General features: G+C 42.9%; 1 protein-coding gene across 3 annotated transcripts in view; it reads right to left on the reverse strand.

Annotated features, from left to right (window-relative positions):
• The window catches only part of TTC7A (tetratricopeptide repeat domain 7A), a 1536967-nt gene that overhangs the window by 776070 nt on the left and 740314 nt on the right, over window positions 1–20583 (reverse strand). For all 3 annotated transcript variants that reach the window (XM_085612750.1, XM_085612748.1, XM_085612749.1), the window contains one exon: window positions 4677–4794. In XM_085612750.1, coding sequence (XP_085468876.1) covers window positions 4677–4794 — 118 coding nt within the window. The remainder of the gene's footprint in view (window positions 1–4676; window positions 4795–20583) is intronic.

The following is a 20583-nucleotide window of genomic DNA, read 5'->3' on the forward strand; positions in this document are numbered from 1 at the left end:
AGCAGAGCCCCGGCTGCCGATAACCACCACCACAGAGATGCGGGAACACGACAGGGAGAGTGAGAGCACTTCTACCACTTCAACTCTCCCCTCCCTCGGCTTAGACACTAAGAGGAAAGGGCAGCGATGCATGCCCTGCAGGGCAAGACAAAGTGCTACTCACGCATGTTTACCGGAGTGTGGAGGGGGGCAGAACACAACACTCCACATGCGCTTAGTTTTAAAAATAAGAGGCTCAAGGATGCAGCACTCACAACGCGCTGTGTTTGTAACTTGATGAAGGAACAATCCAACCCTTTCCCTGTCCCAGACAGGAACAACTACTGCAGGCCATCCTACTCCACACAAATTAGGGGCAGCACTCCTCACAGAGCTTCTCCAGCTCGGCTCCCAGGCAAGTTCTTTTCAAGCATAGCAAGTTTCCTTCTTGAAGTCTTTTCTCTCCCTGAGACTTGTAACAGGAGGGAAGCACACACAAGCCCTTGGAGATTATTCACAAGCAGGATGCCAAAGCAGGGCAAATAGAGTCAGTCCTTTTCGTCCACCACAGTCAGAAGCAGCAACTGCAGGCCAATCCACCTCTCACACAGAAAAGGCAGAGCTCCTCACACAGTCCTTCCACTCTTCTTCTTGGCAGGGTCCTCTTGTTACTGGAAGTAATGTAACGTCGTGGGGTCTTAGGTGTAGGACTTATACCCCAAATTGTCAATGTTCTCTTTGTGGAATGGTTCTCTGAACCCAGTCCAAACCAATACTGTCCTCCCTGGTGCAGAATGACCATAGGGGGCAGAGCCAGCATTGTGAAAAAGGAGACACAGCCTATTCAGGTGAAAGCAAAACTCCTCCCACCACTCTAAATTCAGATCAGGTCTATTCAGCCCTGTGATGAGTCACCCAGGCAAGAGGGGCATACTTCAACCCCCTAGTGACAGTCTAGAGTGAATGCATGTCCCCAGCTCCTGTCACTCAAACTCCAGAAGCTGAATACACAAATAGCCAGAGGAATACACAGAATGGTAAAGCAAGAAAATTCCAACTTTCTAAAAGTGGCATTTTCAAACACAGAATTTAAAAACTACCTTTACCAAAATGTGTGTTTATAAATTCTGAGTCCTGAGAGCCTAAACACCTTTTTTCTATCTTGTCCCCATGGAAAGCTACACATTTAAAATGTTACAGCGCAGCCCCAATGATAAGCCAAGCGGACAGATAGCATTTCAATAGTGAGAAACGAAATACACAGTATTTCACTATTAGGACATGTCATGCATGCCAGTACTTGTCCTACCTTTCTCATACACTGCACCCTGTCCATGGGGGTACCTTGGTCCTACCTTAGGGGTGCCTTACATGTAAGGAAAGAGAAGGTTTGGGCCTGACCAGTGGGTGCACTTGCCAGGACAACATCGCAGTTTACAACTGCATGCACAGACACTACAGTAGCAGGTCTGAGACACATATACAGGGCTACTCGTGTGGGTGGCACAACCAGTGCTGCAACCCCACTAGTAGCATTTCATTTACAAGCCTTGGCGCACACCGTGCACTTTACTAGGGATTTACCAGTAAGTAAAATATGCCAATCATGGATAACCAATCATTGTCACAATTTATACGGAGAGCATATGCACTTTAGCACTGATCAGCAGTGGTAAAGTGCCCAGAATCCTTTAGCCAACGAAAACAGGATCAGGAAAATAAGAGGCAAAAATGTTCAGGTATGGCCCGGCGGAGAGGGCCAATTCCAACAATCACCGTTCAGAAATAAACTACAGCAGCGCAAACACATTCTACGAAAACAAACCAAGGCCCCCATGGTTTTAAAGGAGATTTAAAAGTGATAGTCAAAAGTGGGGTAAGAACTCAGCAACACAACATTGGTCCACACTCACATCCTGATGATGACCCTACCATAGACAGAAGGATCAAAACTTTGATAAGCTTATCCCACAGATCACTGAAAAAAATGCTACATATTTCTTGTGCCACTGTCAATGTTTATTCATAATTTATTGGGTTGCTTTTTATTGTCCCGTAATCATACCCAAATTTCAGCGGTCATCATGCTGCCCTGACTATCGCTTTTTGTCACGGACTATCACTACTCTTTATGTAACCATCTTGATATATCTAAAGTCGAAGATAGTTTTCACAACTATAAAAAAAGCTTCACTTTGCTACTACATGCTATTTAAGCCATTCATTGATAATTACTGCAGTCAGAGACTGATTAATATACGTTTAATAATTTAATATTATCTTTGTGAATATTGTACTTTTTTAATGAATATCCAGCTCCGTTATGGAATACCAGGTTTGCCTGTCCTTTGTAATATAAGACCTAAGAGTGTACTAGAGCCCATTTGCAATCCAGGATGTGCAATTTAAATATCGACTCATTTTCAAATGGTCGTGCAATTTGCAATGAAACCGAGTTGCTAATAGGTCATACTGCACATTGTCTATCTGCAGGGGGTCGCAAATTGATCTGCCTAATGAATATTTATTAGGTAGGCTGAAATTTGCGACACCCTTTGATTGGATGTGGATGCAAGGATGGAGGTTTGAAAGGTACAGCACATCTCTATCCCTTCATTTGTATTACCAAATGGAAAATATTTTTCTAAAAGCTGCCCAAGCTCATTAAAGGGATAGGTACTACTTTTAAGAAAAGACAGTTCCCATTTGGGAAAACATTGGGGGCAGCAGGTAGCAGTCCTCTGGGCTACTACCTGCTTCCGCAGGCCTCCAGACCTCCAGACAGGGGTCAGTAACTGATCAATGCTTTTCAACTGCAACTGCACACAAAACATTCAAACATGCTTTTGCAAATCATAAACCAAGTGGGATTGCCCCTGCCCTCCCCTATTTGCAATCCGGAAAGGTCATAAAAACCGGTTTACAAGTTTGCAAGACTTTTCTGGTTCAAAAAGGGCTTTTGTAACATTGTAAAAAGCGATTTGCTGTTGCAAACCCTGTGAATTTGCAAATCAAAGGACTAGCAAGCACAAAAGGCTTTGTAAATCAGGCCCATCGTTTGTAAACATTTACACACACAGCACATGGAACTAGGATCTAGTCAGTAATCGTCACCTACTACAAAAAACAAAACACTTGATGAAACAAGGGGAACATGGCAAGAAGTTGAATTTCCATGCATTACTGTTGGTGCGCATTAACACAGGGTCTATTTCTTAGTGGTGTGGAAAGGGCAATTTGTAATCTTTCTTTCCCACAACCCAGTACATTGTATTAGTGTAAATCCCACATCGACTAAGGCTGCTTGTCTCAGGGACACAAAGAACCCTCGATACAAGTTGGGTTATGTCACTCAGAGCAATAACTCTGGGTAAAATATCACAAGTTGCAATACTGAGTCCCTGGGGCCGAAACTATTACACTCCAGTAGTCTGAGGGCCACAGACAGTGCTCCCTCTGGACAGGTGCAAGCATGCCCTGGAATCCCCACCCCAAACCCTGAGCCCCACCCCAAACCACCATCCCCACATCATCCCCTAACCTGCACTGGCACCCCACTGATACTTTCAGCCTGCTCAAAGAAGGCAACCTAAATGGGGAAAAAGTGCCCATAAAAGGACGCGGTAACTCTCGGTCCAACCAGTAATTCCCCATTTCTGAGATAAACCTAGCAATGACCGGACTTTGATGCAGAGATACAAGTTAGTAATTTAAATATCGACCTCTCTCTGTATCTCTGTACCAAAGTCAAGCCAACACATTCACACAATTTGCTTAGGTATCGTATCTACCAGGTCCTTGCCTTTTAAAGTGTTTTATTTGACTAATTCATTTTTTGTAAAAGTGATTTTCAGCAGGTCACCTTCCCACTCGTCCTTCAATGTGGGCCGCTGATACAGCAATCACAAATAAAAGCTATCACAGCGCCACTTGTTTACAATGCTTTGGCAGATCTTTTTATACAGCTTTGAACTGATGTCTTATTTTAATAAAGCATATTTCTTAACTGACAACAATGCTAAAAAAAAGAATCTGGCGTTTTTCTTTGTTTTTTGTTCTGAGGAGCCAGCTCATTAAAGTCTCAATGTGTTTATTAGCCAGAGTATGCCATTTAGGGATGCTGTATTGAGTAAGGACTGACGGAATGCTTTCTTAAACAACCACATATTGAGGGCTGCAGCACAATGACAATTATATTTGCAATGGTTCTCTATCAGTTGAAAGCGCCGAAATGCCTTTGGGTGCCAGCGTGTTCTATAAGAACCTCAAATTACAAAACAAATAGGACTGTCCAGAGGCTTTAAGCGGGTGCCCCTGCGATGCACAGATTATAAAGGATGCAAAATCGTAATTTCTCCAGGGCACATTCCTTTAACAATGAAATGCACGTACATGTGCAGAAACGTTTGCAATGCCCTGCCAGTTTAAACTTCGGGCTAAAGGATGGTGCAGCATTGCCCTGGCATCACCATATGCAAACACAGCAGTGAAAAACTGCACCCCACTAGCTCGCTGTATGTATTCCTTCCGCGAATGTTTTGGGGTACAACCATATTGAGTACTTGCTGATACACTCTCATTCACACTTTCTTATGGTAATACATTCCTTGTAACTAGAACGGCTTCTGGACTACATTGCATCTGTAAACACAATGCAGTTTGTGAGCACAATGTTATATAAAGGGAGTGAGGGTTACCATCAGTTGCTTGGAGACTGTACAACAGGCCAAGAGCCAGGAATCCTTTCGCTTGAAGCTCCCCTGCATCCTCTCCCATTTCAGTTACCAGTTTGGCAAATTGTATTCCTTCCTCCAGCTGCATAAAACAGGAAAGAAACAAAGTCACTAAATGTATCCCGGCAACAATCTGTGAACGGAGCACTTGATACATTTACCTAAAATAAACTTGTGAGGTCATTTAGAGCATGGGGAAGCTACTTGATGCAAAATAGACAGAATCAATTCTCCCATGGAATGCTTTTATTCTCCGAGCCTGGGGGCCTTTGGCTTGATTTTCTGGGTCTGGGTGCCATGAATGTCGCAGCCGTCACTATTCGGAAAGGTTGGTGTGCCAGAATAGGGCCGGCCTTCCAAAGTTCTGAAGCCCATGGCGCTGTGATCGATGGGCTGCCAGCAGATGGTTTGCCATGGAGCAGCTAAGTAATGCTCTACCAGAGGATACCTGGTAGTTCACTCACCTCAAAATAAGGCTGCGGAGCCTCGAGTTTGTTGTGACAGGAGAACTGCCATAAACTGGCAGGTCTCCTTGCCAAAATCTAATTTGCCCTTTACTTTTCACACTTAAACACAGCTTCAATGTGTTATTTCTAAATGCATCATGCATGGTTAGGTTAATCTTATTTTCCTTTTGCATAAAACCCCCTGTATGAACTACTTTCGCCTTACTCTCAAAGGAAGAGAAATGTCAAAGGAGCATTCTTCAAATAAAGCTTATTAAAACAATTCAAAATCAGACAGTATTTAATCTGTGGAGTTCTTTTTAGATCGGATTTATTTGATTTTTCCCAAAACTAGGAATACAATGCCTGTGCTCACGAGGCATACGGTGCCAGGCAAAATATGCTTGTCTGTTTTATTGGAGCTTAAATTAACATCAATGTCGTTTTAGAACATATTTTAATGAGTTTTTCATCAGCAGTGCATCTTTTCCGCAGGATCATGGCTCCCTCCCCCACACCCGCACAACTGGTCCTCAGTATCTTGGAATAGGATATATGATCATTATAAACATACGTTTCTGCAAGTTTACAGTTATGTGCCAAACTCAACGCCCACTCAAACAAGAACGCTGCCAGAAAGAGGTGAAACAGTGTGTGCAGATCAGTGCAGTACAGAATCCTTTGCTGAGGTTACCCCCTATATAGCGGACAAGGGGGGTTTCCAACTGGCTGTCACCAGGTGTCCCTTTGCTCATTGGGCTTTCATTATTAAATTACGTTTTCATCTAATTATTACCATGCTCGCGTATCACAAGGGTATCTGTGTCTGGAGAAAGGCAGATGTATGGTGTATAAAAATAGAAAATAAGGTTATTGTCAAACGGATCAAGTCAAGATTTTGCTTTTTTATCACACTTTGGCTAGTACCAAAATAAGGAGGAATGAATATGGATTGAATATGATTCTGGAGTAAAACAGTTTTAAAGAAACATGCTCTATAGAATCTTTGTCCAAACCTGTTTCCTTAAATACGTCCAAAATGCACGCCCTTTGGAAGATGTTGAATGCATCCGGATGTATGCACTTCATGCAGTGGCGTAGCCAGTGTGTCAGGGGCTCTAGTGCAAAGTAGGAAATGGGTCCCCTGGCTGGAGTTTGAATTATAAAATACACCAATAATCTGAGTTCTGTGACTCCCCTTAGGCACCTGGGCCCAGGTGCCACTGCACCTATGGAGAATACACCCCTGCTTTCATGTAAAAAAAAAAATACCCTGCAGTCCAATGCTTTAAAGATAAAACAAATCCCCTGTTTCCTTTTTAGGTTTCGCCTGCACAGCGCTTGTATTGTGCTTGTGAAATCTATTGTATTTAATATAAATCCTAAAAGGGGCTTACATCCCACCCTTGCTTTTCATTGGTTCCTGTGCTTGCCACATACATTTCCTCAATTTCTATTGGCTGCCACATTCTATTGCCTTTTGTTCCTCCTGTGTTTCTCTCATCAGTGTCCCATGGCCCAAGCACTGTTTACATCCACTTTGGTGGAACTTCTTTTAAGCATGTCAGCACCTCTGCGTGCTTTGTGGGAAGGTAAGGCTCCGATTGCAAGGCATCCTTAACAGTCCCCCCGGGGCCGAAGCAGGGGCCCACTCTAGTGCTGCCTTCAGTTTGCAAAATGAGCAGTGCTCTCACCAGTCCCCCTCCCCGGGACATAAGCAGGGACCCACTCTAGTGCTCCCTTTTGTCGATGCTCCCTATATGCTTCCTCAGACTTCTGCTAATACGTTTGGCACAGTCCAAACCCAGGCTGATATTGTGGAAACTGCTTTGGGTTCAAGTGGAATATAGGAGTAGATGCAGTGAGTGTACGTTACTCTGCAGTAAATTACAAAACCTTGGTGTTCGCATGATATACAGTTATCGTTTCTAGTACTGTTAAAGTGAAAAATTTGCACAATCATTTCAAATTTTGGTATCAGAATTTTAATGCAGAAATGTTATTGATTTTCTATTTAATTTTAAGTACCCTATCGTCTGTCGACTTTACCTCCCCAACCCACCCCGCACACCGCTCTTACCTGTGCCAGCCGCCACTTCAAATGCACATATCATGACTCACCCCTGCCTATCCAATATGGCCACAGAGCATGGAGTGCTGTCTGTTCAGACCCAGTGAAGCATCCTACGGGACCGAGGACCAGGGAAACTTCTAATATAGAAACCAGCCCAGCTAGCACACGCCACAGCTTGGGAAATAGATATTTCTGGTCATTATTGTGTTTGCTTGCTGGCCTCTGCAGTGTGAAATTTCTGTGTGCATAATACTGTTTATGAAATTGTTTACATTGCGTTTTTAAGTAGATGGAGTAATGAAGGACTTGTGAACACCTTTCTATCATGTCGTCGAATTAACTTTGCACTCGCTATGGCTGGCCAGGTTGCATTCCTTTTCAACATATTTCTCCAAAATGCATTCTGATTTCTTTGTATAATCCGTGTTTTTCTCTGTAGATAAAGAGTTGTTTCCCAAAGTGAAGGCACTTTTGTGTACTTGTGAGATTTAAAATTGTTTAATTCGGTTTCAGTACTAACAATATCAAAGCCACTTTGCAAAACTTTGCACTGGAGCCAAAAAAGACAAAATCCGCTGAAACTACTTCGCTGCTTAGACTAACAAAAGAATTGCACCAGGGAAAAACACAGACCAAATTGGTTTATAATTAACAAACGTTCTGTGACACGGCACGAAAGTAAGGGCTCCACGCTCCACTATGTATTGCCGCAGTGTATGCCCTGGTGCAGATATGCTTGTGTAAGCAGAAAAGGAGTTTGCGCAACTTCATATTTTACACCATTAAAAAAAGAGTAGAACAAATCCGTCCTGTTTTTTGCACCTATGCATGTTCTTTGTAGTTATGAAAAGTAAAACTCTCATAACTCATGTAAAAAATAAGGAGGATAAGAGTGATTTTCTTCTCAATTAATTAATAATTTATTTATTTATAGGTTTTATATAACGCTAGCCAGACCCGAATAGTTCGATTGTTCAATTGATGTACATACATATATACAGACCTAGAAAAGCCATGTGCAGTCAATGTCGTTACAATATGAGGACATTAGCAGAGCACATGTTAATGGCAAGAATGACATAGAAGAAGCATAAACAATCAAATGACCTCCTTAAGGGGCCTAAAAGGATTGGGTGGGATCTTTGGGAACATAACTCAGTTTGAGTATTAAAGAATTTGTTTAGTAGTAGGTATTTAAGGTCTCGTTTGAAGCATGAAAGGGATGGGTTGCAGCGGACATCTCTAGGGAGTGAGTTTCAGATCCTAGGAGCATTTCCAGAGACTGAGCGAGTCTGTGAGGATTTCTGTTTGAGTTTGGGAGGAATGAGAAGAAGTAGGTTGGAGCTTCTCAGAGCCCTGGCTCTTCCTGCTTTGGAAAGTTTGAAACCTAGGTAGTTTGGGTTGTGAGTGTGAAGGGCTTTATGTGTGATGCAAGCAATTTTTAGATACATCTTCCTTCGATGGGAAGTTAATTGAGGTTCTTGAGGGCCGGTGAGATGTGCTCAAATTGTTTAAAACCTGTTAGTAGCCAGGCAGCTGTGTTGAGAACTGTTGTAAGGGGGGGAAGGTGGGATTTGGGAATTCCTGTGAGGATGGCATTGCCATAATCCAATTTTGAGAGGACTAGAGACTGCACTACCATCTTAAAATCATCAGGCGGAATAAAAGTTTTGATTTTCTTGAGATGTTTAATAGTGTACAGCGCTACTTTGGCTTGAGTTGTTGATGTGGTCCTTCAATGACCAGTTTTTGTCCAGAGTGATGCCCAAGGACTTTACGGAGTTGGATGGTGTAAGAGAACAGTTTAGGACGTCCAGGTTTGTGAGCCAAACTTGTACTGGTAGAGGGTTGTTTTTCGGGGAGAAAACTAGTAGTCCAGTTTTGTTAGGGTTCAACTTTAAGTGGTTGGTGTTAAGCCAAGTTTGTATCTTGATTAGTGTTTCGTTCAGATGTAGGATGTCACTCGGTGATTTAATATTGTACTAAAGTTGAGTGTCATTGGTATATAGGTAATATTTGACCCCAGCTTGGTTCAGGATAACAGTAAGGGGCTCCATGAAGAGACTGAAAAGGGATGAGGAGAGAATTGAGCCTTGGGGTACACTATGAGGAACTAGTGTTGGTTTTGTGAAACAGTTGTTGATTTTCATTTGTTGTGAGCGATGGTGCAGGTACGGTGTGAACCAATTAAGGACTGTGCCATTAATACCACTGCAGTTCTTGAGTGTCTCGATTAATGCTGCGTGATTTACAGTATCAAACTCTGCTGATAAGTCAAGTAGGATTAGGAGGCATGCATCACCATCATCCAGGGATATGCAGATGTCATCCGAGATATTGAGTAGAGCAGTTTCTGTGCTACAGCCTTTCCTGACTCCTGACTGGAAGGTGTCTTGGAAGTGCAATTCCTCTATATGTTGGTTGAGTAATAGAAGGATGCATTTTTCCATTGTTTTGGCTAGGAACGGGAGGTTGGTGATAGGTCTGAGGTTATTGAGGTAATTAGGGTCAGTCCCTGTTTGTTTTAGTATGGGTGTGATTTGGCCTAGTTGGAGGGAGGTGGGTACATGTTCTGAGGGGAGAGATTTGTTGATTATTTTTGTCTAAAATGGGGTGATGTTATAGTTGAGGTTTTGTACTAATGTGAATGGGAGGGGATCATAGGTGTGGGATGTGGGCTTCAGGTTTGCACTTATATTGAAGATTTCCCTTTCTGTCATAGGTTTGAAGTCAGACCAATTAGCATCATTTTTCAGTTGACGAAGATCATAATCGACATTAGTTTTTCTTGGGACCATTCATTCATTTGTTAAATCTGGAGTGGGGGCAATCGTGGAGGGAAGTAAATCAGTGGGGTGGGTTGGAATGGAAAACGGATTTTCGACTTGGATGATGGATGCTTAATTTTTGCTACTTTATCCGTGAAGAAGTTGCCAATTTCTTCACAGTGTTCATTGGAGGCTGTTATTTCTTATGGGGAGGTAAGGGCAGTTTGTTGTTTGATGATGTTGAAGAGCTCCCTAGGCCTGTTCTTAGCGCGGTCAAGTTGGTTGCGAAAGAAGGTGGCTTTTTCTCTAAAGATGTGTTTCTTATATGAAAGCCTTGATCTTAGGAGTGAGAGATTCACTGTAGAGGGGTACTGTCTCCATATCCTTTCTGCTTATCTTAGTTGTCTCCTCTCATTTTTCAGATCGGAGTTGAACCAGGATTTCGATTGAATTTTTCTAGATTGTTTTAGTTTGAGTGGTGATACTTGGTCAAGGACATCACTCATCGTTGTATTGTAGTGGGCAGTGAGGTCCTCAGCGGTGAGAGCGAGAGGATGATATTGTAGTTGGGCCGGGCCTAAATTTCCAATTCCATTAATGGGATTTGTTTGATATTCCTAGCCCAGTGCGTACTTTTTTTTGTACGGGGCTGTGTGAGCTCTGAGGTGGGTCTTGATATTAAATAGTATGAGATGGTGGTTAGACCACTCGATATGTGTGATGGATCGAAGTGAGATCAGATCATTTTTGCTGATTATCGCATCTAGAGTGGAGCCTTTACAATGGGCTGGTTCATTGCAGAGTTGTTGGAGGTTATTTATTTCAAGAAGGTTAGTAAGAAGGCGGACAGTAGTGTTGTCTGAGTTATTCCATTGAATATTGAACTCGCCCAAGAAAACGTCATTCGAGTCCGTTAGGGAGAACCGTGTTACTAGGTCATTTAGTCCCTATGAGAAGAGGGCGCGATCACCAGGTTGGTGGTAGATGTTGTGAAGTTTGATAGGAAAGGTGCCTTTGTTTGCAAGTTCAACTCCAAGGTATTCAAAAGTCTAGTATTTTGAGGATGAAAAGGTAGCAAGATGGATTCCTTCTTTGTTTATGATTGCCATACCGCCACCTAATCTCTTTGGTCTGTCCTGTCGAATGATGGTATAGCCGGGAGGAATGAGCAGGTTTATAATGGGTGTCGAGTGTTCATTGAGCCATTTTTCAGTGAGGAATGCAATATCTATTTCATTATCCAGTATAGCTTCTGCAATATCTGTGCCATGTTTAACTGCTGATCTGCAGTTTAGGAGCATGGATGTTAGCAGGCTAGAACTATTGTTTGTGGTATTTAGTGTCTGTATAGTGGTGTATTGAGCAGGCAGTCTACGAGAGGTGAACGTTCGATTAATTCTATTTATGCCCATGATTACTGGAATAGTGGACAGAGGAGTATGGACCATATTCTGGGTCATAGTGATGTAAGATTCTAAGACAGCTTCAGCTTCTAAATCAGATAGAAGGCTGAGAGTTCGGTGGGACGCACGACTCAAGGAAATAGTGGTCCAATAGGGATGTTGGCTGATAGTTGGAGAACATATAAGTGGGGGCAACTTCTCCCTACCAGGAGTGAGGTAGAGGATTAATTTGGCCTGGATCAGAAGGTCCTTTTTTTCATGCGAGATGTCTATAGCTAGTGAATAAAGTTTTTGTTCTATTCGATTCAGGAGCTGGGAAAGTCTGTCAGTGAAGTTTCCATCTCTAAAAGAGGACGTATATGCATCAGGTCTTGTGGTTAAGGAGGGGAGTGAGCTTCAATATAGAGAGGGCCTGTGTCATTGAGGTTGAAAGGCAGACATTTGGTTTGAATTGAGAAGGGTCAACATTAGTATAGAGGGGTGAGTCAAAGGTGAGTGGTCTGGAGGTGGGGCTGGCGTCATCAGGTTCTGGCTGTATGTCTGTGAGTTTCGTAACCGTTAGTTTGTTGGTTAGGGTGGGTGCCATTGAAGTCAATCTAGTGATTACTTGGTGAAAGCGTGTTTCAAGGGGGCAGCACAGTTGCTTAGAGAGTCAGACGGTTCAGCAAAGGTGCTTCTAATCATAATTAAATTTCTAGCACTAAATTGTTTGATGCCATTTATTTGTAATTTAATATAGTTCTCATATTTTTATCTTTATTTACGCATATCCACTGACTAGTGTATGTGCAAAAATAGCAGTATCTCTATCAATATCTATACGTCGATACACACCAGACCCACATGTGCATGTAAACTGTACTTTCCCAGGGACCCACATGTTATTAAACACCATACCCTCTGGTTGCTACCGCATGGCCTGAAGTGAGCACAAGTTGCATCCATATTATAAAAACTTTTTCAAATGCGCAATTCATCACTTGGCTGAAGATTATTTTCACCCGGATCCGAGCAGTTTCATTTTCACCAGCAAAAGAAAAAATGCACTTTTGTGTTATGTGACATATTGATCAGATGGTGCATAAAATGACTAATTTACATCAGGGTAATATCTAATCTGATGAAACATACCCACTGCTCAGAAAAATAGTGCATAGCGCTTGAAACCGTTTTTGATTTTAATTGTTAGGCGCAGACAAGGGCAGGAGCTGGAGGGGCATTATGAATTAGGCCAGAAGCTGCCCTTCTTGTTTCCAGCATTGGCCTATGTGTCTGTATACTGGTCTGGCCAAAGCCTCGCTAATTGTTGTGCAATTTCTATTGTTGTTAAATACATTTATGCTGTCAGAGTATCTGTTCATGTTTGTGGCAGGAGGTTGCAGTTCATGTGGTGGTAATGCAGAAATCCGCACTCACCTCCCATACAAATGGCATAAAATGGCATAAAAATTGGATGCCAGGACAGATTGTGCAGCATCATGCAGCCCGCAGGTCACATGCAGTAAATGATTCACAACTAAGACAGGTGCAGTGCTGACAGGAACTCAGACACGTGTTGGCTTCACAATGCTCTCCTGAGGCTGTAACTTTCTGCTGCCATGTTATCTGCTTTTATCACATCCCAGCAGCTCCCCTCAGATGTGCAGTGTGCCCTGCTTCAGGCCCTGTTAATTACACCTTCTTTTGGTTCACTGGGGCATCTTTTTATCTTTGCCACAGAGCGGCCCGCTCTGTATCCTGATGGCCTTGAGAAGAGCTCTTTTGTTACCAGACACACGCACTGCAGTTTGCCGCGATGGGGTTACCGAAAGCACCACGGGTAAAAGCAGAGTGGAGGCTTGCCCGTGAAATGCTGCCAGTATCTTAGGCTGGGAGTATGGGGTGGAGGGGGTAGTCCTAACGAGCTTGAGGGTCTGCCTGTCTCTTGCTGCCTGCCCATCTTCCTCGCTACTCCTCTCTACTGAAGGCCTCTCACTTGCATTCCAGACATCAAAACTTGCCTCAGTGTCTCTCTACTATTCCATACCACACTGTCTCTGATTCAACACTACTCAGTCCAGCCATCCTTACCCATCTCTCTTATGCTCTCTACCCGCTCTCTAGATCTCTGCCTCTTCTTCCACAAACACGGTCTCTTATCCCCATATCCTTCCATCTCCTGCTCTCTACCCCAATCTCTTGATATCTAACCCATTGTTTCTTGATTCATTACCCTCGCTTTTCTTCTTTATACCCCTGTGTTTCTTACTCTCTACCTTGTTTTTTCGCCAAGCGTCTTTGAAGCGGCACAAATATCTAAAAGCTTTTATTAATGATTCCCCATTCCCTGCATTAGCAGCATCGGGGAAGGCATGCACTGGGCAAAATGCTGCAGTAGCTAAATAACAATGATCTACAGAGTAATTTTGCATCAAAAGCCCTGTATTACCAACCATTAACATATTTACATTTTAAATTTACAACAACAAAAAATAATCACATAGACGAAACATATTGCATTTGCCAATGCTTGTTAATTATGCATATCCCCAATCACCACTTATTCCTCCTCCCAGTCCTCCCTTTCATTGTCTTGATTTTGGGGGATGTAAAGATACCTGAAAACAGCTCTTCCTTCTCAGTCTCTACACTTATCTTCTTACATCCAAGTCGGCTCTTTCCCCATCTCCCACAATTATATTTTTCTTTACCTCTATTCAATGATCCTGCCTATACCCTAGTAACTCTACTGCATTCTATAATCCAGCAACTCGAAGCCTACCTAAACCATATAACCTCTACCCGCCCATTCTCCAGTTCCTTTGCAACTATCTATAACCTAGTACCTCTGACCTGCTAATACCCTAATATATCCATACTCTAATACTTCTATCCGTGTGCCCTGGTGCATCTAATTCTCCTGTATCATGAGTAACATTACAACCTACCTATATAATAATGCAACTTCCCCATCCTTGCTCCATTATCTTTCTTATATTGTTTTCTTGTCTCCTGTATCCCCGCTTGATAGTGTTTCTGTCAAATTCCTTCTGTTTTTCAAGCAGAAGGGATAACCTTATTTTGGAGATTCAGCACACTGGAGATCTACCAACCTGGGACAGTCAGGTTGGCGTTCTCCATTTCATTATTTCTCTAATGAAGAAAAGTTATTTGGTCAGACGACTTTGACTGTGATAATGAAGATCAGGACCAGAGTGATGAGAATTGATCATATTTAATGATACATTAGGACAGAGTCACCAATACTTCTGCAAAGATAAACTTAGAATTTTCCCTTGTGGTCGTCTCTCGAAATCCCCGCCACAGTCCCCACCGCTCTTACCTGCAGTGTCCGCGGCTGGTGGGCACACACCTTGCTCATTGATTTCCTGATGATGAGGTGGCGGCATGCTTGAGTAACTGGGGCCCTTTCCCCAAGATCCTCTCATAGGGTCTTAAAAGGATGAGTATTTCCGGAGTGGCATAATAGTTTATATTTACTCCTGCTCAGATGGTTGTGCTGTACAAATGTATTGAACAATGTGAAACTAGTAAAAGGGAAAATACGAATGTGCTGGTACACAGAGCATGTGCATTTCTTCATTATTTAGCAATGTGCAGTGATTGGATATTCTATTTAATGACTTCCAAAGTACACACGACCTGTAAGATATGGAGTGGTGGCAGCATGATGTTGACATTTTAGTCAGTGAAACTTGTACCTTCAATTTATTGAGACATTAAGCATTCCTAGGGAAGAAGGTGATGAGCTATCAATGAAATCACTCATCAATAATACATAGGCATTAGGATCACATCTAGAGTGCACTTTCTAGCTTTTTACTTTTCTGTACAACAGCATTTGACCTTCACTAGGGACTGTGCCTTTTTCTGTCTCAGCCTTTAAGCACTTCTGCTTAGATAGCCAAGCTTTGAACCTAGGGCCTACACAAGAGTGTAGTTAATATGTGAGGGGCATGCAGGTATATACATGGGAAGAGTGGACTTGTAAAAGTGATATTGTGCATGTAGGCAGTCAACCCTGCAAAATGTGGTACGGTTTTTATAAAATTATGCCTTTCTTATAGATCAATGTTGACTTATTTTCATGTTCCTAAACTCTTTATGCAGGTCTTGCCAGCATGTTTGACACACAGAGACCGCAAGCCATTTTCCATCTTAGAATCCAAGAGGAATTAAAGCATAATTTAAAATCCCTCTGGAAGCTAACCTTATGCGTTTAACTTGTAATCGCGTTCCTCAAATATACGTTTATGAGAGAATGGAAATCGGAAGTTATTTTATTAATTCAGGCTAAGAAATGTTTCTTTGCTGGGCAGACCTAAATAGGGTCACCTAAATCTACACAACCTGCCTACTACATTCCTTTCTCAAGTATGATACCCTGGAAGCCTAGCCAGTGTTATTAATAGTACATACTGCAGTGTGTCTACAAAGGGACAATCTAAGGCAACTGGCCTCAAGCCGAGGGTGTTCCTTCCCTGTGCTCTATCAAGTGGTTCTGCCTGTGAGCTAGTAGAGCAAGTTAACACAGCTATTACCAGGAATGAATCTCTTACACAGCTGTGAAACAAGAGGACAGGTAATGTATGAACATTGGCAGTACAGAACCATATACCTTGGGGTCTGTCCCATTCACACTGTAGTAAAAAGATCAAACCGCCTGCTTTAGACAATGGTAGTATTGGTCCCTTTAAGGCTTGGAAAGTGCCCTGACATGGTTAGAGGCTCCTCTTACAAAATGGCAAGCTTTACTCACAAACTTGAATGCAGTAGTTTTGGATCAGGAAGAAATGTCACATTTCCTGGAACAAGAAGCAACGTGAACAGTATCTTATTCCTCTGTAGACTGATCTACTAAGCAGATCTGGGGATGTTAGCATTAATTTCTATCTTTAAGACTAGTAAAGCACCTTGTCGGATGGGACACCTTGCCTGCTGCTGAAGCCTTAAATGCTGGTAGCTGTGAAGTCCAGATCAGAGTGAGCAAAGAAGGCCATTACAGGGAATAGAAAAACACTGATACCCACCGACTGAGTAAAAATTCTGGAGTGCTCATCAGAGACCTGTACACACTTGGTACAGGAGTGAGAAAAACACTTATGTCCACTGGCCAAATGGGGTGATTGGATGTCACCAAAAAAGGGCTTGATTCACTGGATTCAAATATTAATAACAGTGATCACTTATTTTTTAGTGCTTCATACCACACTTCTTCCACTTAGCATTAAAGTAGATAACAGATGTTGCTATTAGACAATGCATGATATTCAAGTTACTGACCTTTGGCAGGATTTAAGGTATAGTCAGCCATGTCGCGATTCAAATTCATAACCTGGCAATAACTGCAGCGAGCGATCAATTTATTGAACCATTCATCTGGCTGAAAACCTTTGACTGTGGGTTTTGGGTGTGGTATCTGCACAATTCCAGAAGTAAAGGTACTTTGCCTAATATCTTAGAACATATCCTAAGACCCATGGGACAATTGCAAAGCTCCAGCAGCAATCTGGAATGCAGCACACTGCTCCAGAGCTTATTAAGCTCCACAGTTACTTTTTAAGTCACCTCCTATAATTCAACATGAAGCCATCAAACTCTGATCCGCCCCAGTCTGCAAACTCTTTAGTGGGAGTGGAAAACGCGCTGGCAACAGCAACAAAACCACCAAGTAAGATATTTTGTCTGCCACATTTAATGACCATGCAACAACCTTCAGCTGCAGAGATGCTCTTGATCAATTTGCCATGGCATCATAAGCAGTTATGAATCGTCCTGTAGAACTTCTCAGATACCGCTATGAAACAACTGTTGTTGAAAGGGATTGGGCCCCGTCAATATGTCTGAATCTAAAGATTGAGCTATGTTTGAGTGCAAGCACTCACTGTTTGGCCCCTATTTTGCCACAGAGCCGCTACAAAAACAGGTAGAGTAACAGACATTATTCTGTCCACATAAACCACCGTTGGTTTTCATAGACTTCTGCTACAAAGTATTTTAATTGAAAATATAACTGACAAATGGTTAAAGCAATGTTTTACAGGTTACTTTTATTAATTTCTCAAATTGCTGTTTTTAACGAATACATTTTTATTTTATGAACGTGACTTAAACTTTAGATTCTTTATCCTACCTGCATTACCTTACAAATTGTTGCTCCTTGGGCAGACAGCACATCCTCTCCCTTTTTCTAGTTCCATAAATTATCTTAGTATATGTCACTTTTTCAAATTAAAATAGTATTGCGTTTTGCTCCGAATACACTATACATTTTCCAAAATCTACTGTACTCATTTTAAACAGAAGGGGGATGGAAGCACACTCCCTCACATCACAGCATAGTTTGCCCCATTTACCATAATGCTAAGGGGTAAGCTGTGCTGTGATGTGAGGCAGTGTGCTTCCATCCCTCTTGTGTTTAAAAAGGATCCCTTGAGCCAGCGCGATGACAAGCTTTTGGAGATGCACCTGCGTGCAAGTGAGAGGTACTGAAACCTGAGAGGACTGTGGCAGCATTCTCAGAAAACCCTGATGTAATTCACTGTTCTGATCTCTGCTGATGAAAGATAAAATCCAGAACCACATGTGTCTAGAGACGAACAGCACTATCTGCACCAACTCTGATGAAAAACTACAGCTAATATTCAAATAAGCACAAACTCTGTCCTGCATTTGCCATAATGCTAAGGGATGAACTGTGCTGTGTTGTGAGGCAGTGTGCTCCCACCCCCCTTCTTTTGTAGTTCTAATGTGAAAGAGAAACATTGTTTTTATGAATCAGATGCCTGGTATGGAATAAAGTGATTTGTCCCTTATTGTACCATCATAGACAAAGAAAATGATAAAAAAAGAAAAGGTAGAAAGTATTAGAGTTCAGCTCAAATCATCACGGAGGTGCAATTCGTAACAAATGACCCATCCTGTCAATCAATTAAACTGCCTCTGTGGTCCTTAAACTCACAAAAGACATCACCAACCTAACCGTCAGGGCTGAAAATGTTGTCTTCTTGGCTGTTTATTGCAAAGAATATCCATGTTTCACAAATACCACTGCTAGACATGGCATCATTGGTGTGGGGTTCCCCTGTATTTTTGCCTTTGCCTCCTGTGTTTTTGCTGTGTGTTGGACTTCGTTTTGCTGGACTAGGTGCTTTGGGCACTTTGCCACTGCTGTTCAGTGCCAAAGTACAATTGCTTCCTTTGTAAATTGTTGTTACTGTATTGGTGATTCCATGATTGGCATACTTGATTTACTAGTCAGTCCCTATTACAGTGCACTGTGTGTCCCCGGGGCCAGTATATCAAATGCTGCTAGTGGGCCCGCAGCACTGATTGTGCCACCCACATAAGCAACCTGTAAATGTAGCTCAGGCTTGCCATTGCAGAGCCTTTGTGAAGTCTAGTACTGCCATGTCAACCTGGCAAGTGCACCCACTTGCCAGGCCCTAACCTTCCCTTTACTTACATGTTATTCACCCCTACGGTAGGCCTAAGGTACCCGTGGGCAGGGTGCAGTGTATGTGAAAGTAGTACATTCCCTGATGTGTGTGGCATGTCCTGATAGTGAAATACTGCCAATTTCGTTTTTCACTATTGTAAGGCTATCTGTTCCCATAGGATAGAATGGGGCGTTTGCTTATAACATCTTATAAGCATAACTGCCCCTGGGAACCAGATAGGAACATAGCGTTTACTATACATGAACTTAGAATGTTAAAATGCATCTTTTAGTGAGGGTGATTTTTACAATCTGTGTTTGAAAATACCACTTTTACAAAGTAGGTATTTTCTTGCTTAGCCATCCAGAGTGCCTCTGCTAGGATGTGTATTGACTGTCTGGCTTTGGAGTGACAGGGGCTCAGGATGTGCAGTGGCTCCAGAGAGTCTGGATGAGTCAGTGCTAGGCTGAATAGGCCTGGTCTGCATTTGGAGTGGTGGGAGGAGTACCACCTGCACCTGAATAGGGCTTTGCCTGCCTTCCACAATGATGGCTCCGCCCCTGTGGTGTGTTTGGAGTCAGGGCTCATACTGACAATGGAGGTTGTTGTGCACTTGCTAAGTGCCACCCAGAACTGGTTTAGCCTGGGCTCAGAGCCCTGGGCCTGGAGAGATCAAAGAGATTTACTGTCTAAAAAGAGTGGCCCAGACCCATGACTGTTCGATCACTTCTGGAAAATCAAGAGAAACCTTTGCCAAGGAGAAGAGCTGGAGAAACGGTGGAGGAATACTGCCCCTGTGCTGTTTGATGTCTGGGGTTGGCCCGCAGTGGCTACTTTCTGCCAAGGAAAGGGAAAAAGGACTTTGCTGTGTCCCCTGTTGAGGAAGATCACCAAGGGCTTGAAGACGAGCATGCCTCCTGTTCTGAAGTCTCAGGGACACAAAGACTTCACCCCCAGCTCCCCTGAACTTCCTTGCTGGGAGTTCTGACTTGCCAAGAGGTGCCTGTAGCTGTTCTGGGCCTCAGGAGGTTGTTCTGGCTGTTGGAAGCTGGAAAAGCAACGCAACAAGAAGCATGACGCATCCGCACCTGTTTCCGAAGCATCGCAGAAAAAATCGTCACAGCGCCTAGCTGCGGCTCAAGAAATCGCTGCACGTTGCATCGAGTGCACCATTCTCCAAAGTCCGATTCCGACGCAAGCCCTGCTGTATGGCTGCAAGAACCCACGCATCGTCCCGGATCGTCGCATCGCATCGAGGCGCCAGGTCTGTCGCATCATTGGGGGACGCATTAAGAAACCGACGCATCAACTCCTCTCCGGTAAGGAACCGATACATCACCTTCCCTGAAGCAAGGAACCACCGCATCACCTTCCCCGAGTGTAAGGAACTGACGCATCACTTTCCCTTCGGCCCTTTTTGAATGTGTGCGCAACGCATTTAAGGTACTTTGCGTGAAAAGTGTTTGCATCTGCATTTTGCTTTGAACTGAACTATTTTTACCATTTGAAAGTCATATTTATATTACTGTATTGTGGATTTTTGTTGTTTGGTCTTGTTTGGTTTAGATAAAGAATACTTATTATTCTAAACTGGTGTAGTGTCCATTTGTAGTGTTTTACTGTATGTGTTCACAAATACTTTACACACTGCCTCTGAGATAAGCCTGTCTGCTCATGCCAAGCTACCTAGGGTGTGAGCAGGGGTTATGTTAGGAGTGTATCCCCCTTACCTTGACTAGAA

The sequence above is a fragment of the Triturus cristatus genome, chromosome 6 (genome assembly GCF_964204655.1).
Source record: "Triturus cristatus chromosome 6, aTriCri1.1, whole genome shotgun sequence".
NCBI classification, from domain to species: Eukaryota; Metazoa; Chordata; class Amphibia; order Caudata; family Salamandridae; genus Triturus; species Triturus cristatus.